Source organism: Protomyctophum bolini (assembly GCF_963924005.1).
Source record: "Protomyctophum bolini genome assembly, chromosome: 13".
NCBI lineage: Eukaryota > Metazoa > Chordata > Actinopteri > Myctophiformes > Myctophidae > Protomyctophum > Protomyctophum bolini.
In genome coordinates, this window is record NC_137874.1 from 14,472,270 (window position 1) to 14,479,769 (window position 7,500).

Here is a 7,500-nt window from a genome sequence, read left to right on the forward strand (position 1 = left end):
GGCTCCCATCTGTCATCTGTCATCGATGATAGATGATGTCACAGGCATAGATTCTATGACGTCATCATGTGATGATGATCACGGACAGACAGACACACACACACACACACACACACACACACACACACACACACAAGGTAAGGCACAGCGAGTTTATTTGTAGAGCAAAGTACAAATAAAGTGCTTTACCAAAACATTAGACGTTAAGTCATCAAGACACAGAGCATAATAAACACATTAAAAATTGGGTTATGGAAAAAACTGAATATGAAACTTAGGAATAAAACGGATAAATAAGAGTTGCATTGCATTGCGGAATGATGATGATTAAAACACACACGCACACACACATGCAGTCACGCACACACAACATGCACGCACACATGCATACACGCACACACGGACACACGCACATACACACACACACACACACACACACACACACACACACACACACACACACACACACACACACACACAAAGAGCGTAAAAAGAATCTACGTACTTCTTCCATATACCATACTGTATGTAACATTATACACAGTTGTATGTGTATATATAGAGCAGACAATAATATCAGTGATGTGCAGGATGGACAGTCTTTACTCACAAAGCCGCTGGGTGTATTTTTACATCGGTTGGTCCGTGACATGCCGCACCGTCCATGTGCATCACACTATACCTACTGTATGAGCTCACTGTCCATGTGCATCACACTATACCTACTGTATGAGCTCACCGTCCATGTGCATCACACTATACCTACTGTATGAGCTCACTGTCCATGTGCATCACACTATACCTACTGTATGAGCTCACCGTCCATGTGCATCACACTATACCTACTGTATGAGCTCACCGTCCATGTGCATCACACTATACCTACTGTATGAGCTCACTGTCCATGTGCATCACACTATACCTACTGTATGAGCTCACCGTCCATGTGCATCACACTATACCTACTGTATGAGCTCACTGTCCATGTGCATCACACTATACCTACTGTATGAGCTCACCGTCCATGTGCATCACACTATACCTACTGTATGAGCTCACTGTCCATGTGCATCACACTATACCTACTGTATGAGCTCACCGTCCATGTGCATCACACTATACCTACTGTATGAGCTCACCGTCACCGTCCATGTGCATCACACTATACCTACTGTATGAGCTCACTGTCCATGTGCATCACACTATACCTACTGTATGAGCTCACCGTCCATGTGCATCACACTATACCTACTGTATGAGCTCACTGTCCATGTGCATCACACTATACCTACTGTATGAGCTCACTGTCCATGTGCATCACACTATACCTACTGTATGAGCTCACTGTCCATGTGCATCACACTATACCTACTGTATGAGCTACATTTCGACCATTTTACTTAAGTAAAAAAAAAGGTCAAATTAGTACTTTTTCCACCACTGCTACAGTATTCCTTACTCGCAGAGAGAGAGAGGGAGGGAGGGGGAGAGAGAGACAGAGAGAGAGAGAGGGAGAGAGAGAGAGACAGAGGGAGAGAGACAGAGAGAGAGAGAGAGGGGGGATTGATGGCTGCGTCCTTGTGTCCTTTTGATGTCCCCTCTGTTAGGATATGTGATATTGTTGTGATACTGTGATATTTAACGGGATCACATCACTGGTAATACAAACACATGGCAGCCTGTGTGTGTGTGACGGGTAACACAATCAGAGACACAATTCTTATGTTTACGGAACATGAAACTTGACCTATCTCTCCCCCCCCCCCATTCCTCTTCTCATTCTCTCTCTCTCTCTCTCTCTCTCTCTCTCTCTCATTCTCTCTCTCTCTCCCTCTCTCTCTCTCCTGTAGGAGGTTATTCTGAAGAGAGCAGCAGATCTAGTGGAGGCCCTGTATGGGATGCCCCACAGTAACCAGGTAACTCGCACGCAAAAAACACAATCTCACAAAAGCCAGAAGTCCTGTGCTACTGTTGCCGTCGTCAGTTTGTACCAGTCGTTAAGGTTTGTGTGTGTGTGTGTGTGTGTGTGTGTGTGTGTGTGTGTGTGTGTGTGTGTGTGTGTGTGTGTGTGTGTGTGTGTGTGTGTGTGTGTGTGTGTGTGTGTGTGTGTGTGTGTGTGTGTGTGTGTGTGTGTGTGTGTGTGCGTGTGCATGTGCGTGTGTGTGTGTGCGTAGGAGATCATCCTGAAGCGAGCGGCGGACATCGCCGAGGCTCTGTACAGCGTTCCTCGAGGCCACGCCCAGTTGCCAAGCTCCGCCCACACGGGCATGATGGGCGTCAACTCCTTCACTGGACAGCTGTCCGTCAACGTCTCAGAGACCGCGCAGGCCAATCAGGGTACAGGGGGGGCGGGGATTGTAGCTTTATGGAAACTCACATACTCACAATTTAATTTACTTTACCTTTAACCCATTTTGGGAAGGGTTGTTTTAAGCATTATGTTATACTTTAGCTATTGAAAAATAGCAGATCTACAAGCTCATAGTGCGGCGCCGAGTGCCACCCTACGAGTTTGTAGGTCTGCTATTTTTTTTTAATCGTGAAAATGTGGCGCAGATCTCTGAATATCTTCTCTCCCCCACATGCGTGCCCCAAGGCTTCGTGCGGAGCAGCAGCAGTGCGTCTCCCCACGGCTACACGGTGCCCAGCTCCACCCCCCAGCAGAGCGGCTACACCTCCGTCACCAGCAGCATGAACGGCTACTCCAACGCCAACGCCGCCATGACCAACCTGGGAGGCTCGCCCACCTTCCTCAACGGCTCCGCCGCCAACTCGCCTTACGCTAGTGAGGGGAAACGCACACACGCACGCACGCACGCACACACACACACACAGACAAAAGTACATTTCTCTATCCTTGTAGAGCTGCCATTTTCACTATACTAGGACTTCAGGTGTGCTTAAGATTTTGACTTGGTTTTCCTGTAGGGCAGTGGGTTCTGGGGACCCCTAGGACCTATGGTGGTCCACTACAGTAGGTTAGTTAACCCTAAAAGCATCGCACGCATTCCTTGGTGTGTGCCGGGGGTGAGCTATAGGGACCAGAAAGTTTGAAAAGGACTCAAGTTGAAGACAAAAGGAGGACACCGGGCTCCATGTCAGCGATGAGCGCTGTAGTTTCCCTTCCGTTAAAAGGTTTTAATTCAACAACGTCAGAGCCATGTGTCACCGTCACACTGCAGTTGTTTCATCAATTCACTGCTCTAGTTCACAGCGGCTAACAAACAGCCATAACTCATGGAGCGTTCAGACTTTATTAGGCTATGACTAAGATAACTAATCAAAAACTTTTAGTACAAACAGGAGAGGATTAGGGATTCGAGACAGCCGCTCATAATTCAAGGCTGTCCCGAATTATTTTGGGGACGTCTGGTACATCCTTGTACATACATCTTTCTATCTTCAGAGGCACCAAAATGCCAGAACTCTCGCACGTATACGCACGTGCGCACGCACGCGGAGATTGCTGCTGTCGGGCAGAAACTTTTATGTGTCTTTGAACACCTTATCATTGTACCACAGTACGACACTAAAATGCCGATCTGCAAGCTCAAACATCTGCTACTACAGGGAGTGCAGTGCCCGGTGTCAAGACGGTTGTCCAGAACCACCACAAAAGGCCCCTTCCCAGGGTCCATATGGCCTGTTCTGACATCACAACACTCCTGACACATGCCTGACACAGAACTCCATAGGAATAAAGGGACACAGAGAGACAGATACAGAAATATCCATATGGGCATGAAAGGGACACATACAGATGGGTGGAACAGGTACTCTGAGATGGGTACAACGAGTATTGCATAGCCTGGTGGGGCATGGATGTCCAACTTCCATCGTTACCGACTCGGTGCTCTAACGCCGGGCACCAGTCTAGTGTGCATAATTACTTTCCACCCCTGAGAGAGACACACGCACACACACACACAGAGCGACAGGCAGACAGAAAGAGTTAACATGCCATTGTTTGTTTAGCATTGTCTTTCTGATGATGACGACAAAGATGTCAATGTAGAATAATAATAATACTGCTATTATAATGCTGACACGTGTTTGGTAGATGAAGGCGTGAGCATTTGGACACGCCAGCCGCGGATGAAACCCAGGTTGTCATTCGCTAGATGCATAGTAACGAGTTCATTAAATGATTAGGCCTGCCTAATCATTGATGCAATTAAGATACCGCTAACGTCGTTTTTCTAATTAAACAGTGACATGATTGAGGTTAAGTCCAAAGTGCATTCTTATATTTTGTCGTGGTGATTGTGTTGGGCACGTGCTCACCGTGAAGTTCCTTGTCCCTTTATAACTACATGATACTTCATTGGCCGGGGTCCCACAGGGCTCTGTACTCAATTCTTCCCTCTACACCAAATGTCTTCACCAAAAATAGTTTAACTCTATAAACTTTCAACGCTCACCAGATACTTGAAATGATTCTATTTAAGTCGTTTATGAATGGGTGGCTGTCGCGTGCGTGCCTGCGTGCATGCACCTTTCTCGATAAAGGAATTATTTGCATAATATCTTTTGTGGAATTTTCTTGAAATATCAACGGAAACTTGATTTGTCTTCCTCTCTCCCCCCCCCCCCTCTCCCTCTCTCTCTCCCTCTCCCCTCCCCCCCCCCCCCCCCCCCCCCCCCTCCCCCTCCAGTCGTCCCGTCCAGCCCCACCATGGCCTCCTCCACCTCCCTGCCCTCCAACTGCTCCTCGTCGTCCGGGGTGTTCTCCTTCTCTCCGGCCAACATGGTGTCGGCTGCCGTCAAGCAGAAGTCTGCCTTCGCCCCGGTGGTGCGGCCCTCCTCCTCGCCGCCGTCCAACTGCAGCAGTGCCAACGGCAACGGCCTCCAAGGTATACAGACGCAACGCAGCGTGGCGCCGCGCTGGTTCATGATTCATACTACACTGTGACCTGTCGTGAGCTTGTAGATGGCCCATTTTGATGCTAGTATAGTGCGCAACAGGGGTGTAGTATTTTTAGTTGTTTGGCAGAAACCGCATGAATCCATATTTTTTGAGGGGCGCTATAGCCCCTCCTATATACAGGTTTGTTTTTCCTTAAACAAACATTAAAAAACGCCATTTAAAGAGTTTAATGTTTGTTTTGTCACTAACACAAACATTAAGTGCCATAAACAATGAACAGAGTTTAAGGTTTGTTTTGTCCTCGATGTTGAAAGATGATAAGAGCGCCCATCACTTCACACGGGTGTGATTTTCCATAAATTAATGGGTGGGTTCAAGAGTTTCGCACATAAGTTGTGAACATGCGGTATCCTGTAGATCTGCTATTTTCACTATTTTAATATTATGAGAAGAAAAGGACTGTCGAAGCAGACAGTCCTTTTCCCGTAACACTCCAGGTTAGAGAATAAAAGCAAGGCTACGAATAAAAAAAATATCAAAAAAGGAATGGTGAATCTGTCACAGGACTCATGTTGCAACGACACCATTTATACTCCTACACTCTCTCTCTCTCTCTCTCTCTCTCTCTCTCTCTCTCTCTCTCTCTCTCTCCCTCTGTCCGTCTGATGAAATGACTGGGGGAAAAAAACGTTTTCAAATAGTCGTTTTTTAGATATGGGGCGGGTTTTGATCTGTCAATCATGACCAGTTTGGTCACCCAATTGAGTTGATCATAAACAACCATGACTGTTTGATGTGCATCAAACCTGTCTCTGCCAAATAGACATCATTTTATTATGACATCATTCTAGATGTCACTGTCAGGCACTGCTGCCCACCATGCATGTGTTCCGGGTGGGTATGTAAAAGACCATGTTGATGCAATTTCTGTGCTTGTAAAAAACAGATTGGACACCACCTGAACTGCCCCGACAGTCACATGACCAATCTTGCCCATGCGGTACGGCAAGCCAAGCAAAAAATCAAACAGCACAATAATACTACCATGTCTGCTGTCTGTTCACCTCCTCTTCAATTATCTTCAATTAACTTCTCCTCTGTGTTGTTTCCTCACCTCTGACCCCCATCCCTCCTTTGTTCTCTATACTCTGTCCTCCTGTCCTCTCTGCCACAACTCCTCCTGTCTGTCTCTTCTCCTTGTCCTCCTGTCTGTCTCTTCTCCTCTTCTCCTTCTCTTCTGTCTTTCACTGTACCTCCTTCTCTTACCTTCTCTCCCCCCCCCTCCCCCTCTCTCTCTCTCTCTCTCTCTCTCTCTCTCTCTCTCTCTCTCTCTCTCTCTCTCTCTCTCTCTCTCTCTCTCTCTCTCTCTCTCTCAGATCAATCGTTTGTGGACTCTAGCAAGTACTCACAGCAGGCTCGCTGCAAGGCCTGGCTTTCACCTGAAGTACGTTAAACTCTTCTCCTTCTGTTGCCCTGTTTCTCCTCCTCTCTCTCCCCCTGGTTGGTTTGTTTCTCCTCCTTCAGTCCTCTCTCTCTCTCTCTCTCTCTCTCTCTCTCTCCCGGTTCGCTTTGACACGGAGCCGATCCATTCGATACGGTATTTGAGCAGGTCCTGGAAATCCTTGAATTACGTTCGGAATTCGAGGTCGGTTACACGGCTGATTTGCCAATACAAATGCCGATGCTGTACATGTCGTAAATTGGACACGCTAATAACTCCCCAGAGAGCCGTAGAGCTGTTCCCATTGAAGTCAATACGGCGCTATAGCGGAGGAAAGCGTGGCCGCGTGCCACGGAGGTGCTTGGGTTGCATTCTGACTTGGACTTCACTGTAAGACAAGAGCACAACTCTCAGAAGCTGTTTACGGTTCATTAGTCTCACGTAGCCACTACAACTATTCCACAATCTCTGAATGCTACAGTATATATAGAGTCTGGAACTACACCTCCCTAAAGTATGTTTTAAAATATCATTTCTGCTACTAAGCAACAAGTTATTATATGCTTAGATGATTTCGATTTATAATTAGGATACATTTGTGCGACTGTAAAGACGAACCGGAAGTGGGGAGGAGGCTTCACTTCCACTTTATGGCTTGCTCATGATCAGAGCTTCCGTGCTCCAGACTGTAGGACGGAAGCATTTGAAAATTGCAACAGTCAACAGACCTCTGTCTGTTGCTCCGACTAAGGGGGAGTTCAGTTCCAGCTGTAGCCAGCTGATGGCTACTCAGATGGGCATGATGAGTCAGGCCCAGTGCAACGATGCTCTGTTCATTTAACGCTTATAAGATCACATTACTAAGTACACTCTTAAGTCTCTCTCTCTCTCTCTCTCTCTCTCTCTCTCTCTCTCTCTCTCCATCCACCTATCAAAGTGACCATCAACTTACAACAAAGATGCAGTCGTTCTATTGGCCAGAACATAGATCTCCTCTCCTCCTTTCGTTCCCATAGGCCGACAGCGACAGGAAGTCTGATGAGAAGATATTTCTGCTGTTTACAGAGCCCAAAAAGATGTTTGGCACGCAGCGATCATTTCTCAACATCGCTGGCTTTGTTTAGCCCCGCCGTGCACGGCGTGCGTATACGTGTGCGTGCGTGTGCTTGTGCTCGTGCGTGCGCATCTGTGC

At 47.2% G+C, this 7,500-nt stretch overlaps 1 protein-coding gene across 1 annotated transcript in view; it reads left to right on the forward strand.

Moving 5' to 3' along the window:
• The window catches only part of LOC308327531 (transcription factor COE1-like), a 100,975-nt gene that overhangs the window by 91,972 nt on the left and 1,503 nt on the right, over positions 1–7,500 (forward strand). The window contains exons 11-16 of the mRNA XM_080781052.1: positions 1,851–1,916; positions 2,175–2,337; positions 2,597–2,785; positions 4,656–4,853; positions 5,814–5,867; positions 6,244–6,311. Of these exons, the coding sequence (XP_080637178.1) occupies positions 1,851–1,916; positions 2,175–2,337; positions 2,597–2,785; positions 4,656–4,853; positions 5,814–5,867; positions 6,244–6,311 (738 nt within the window). The remainder of the gene's footprint in view (positions 1–1,850; positions 1,917–2,174; positions 2,338–2,596; positions 2,786–4,655; positions 4,854–5,813; positions 5,868–6,243; positions 6,312–7,500) is intronic.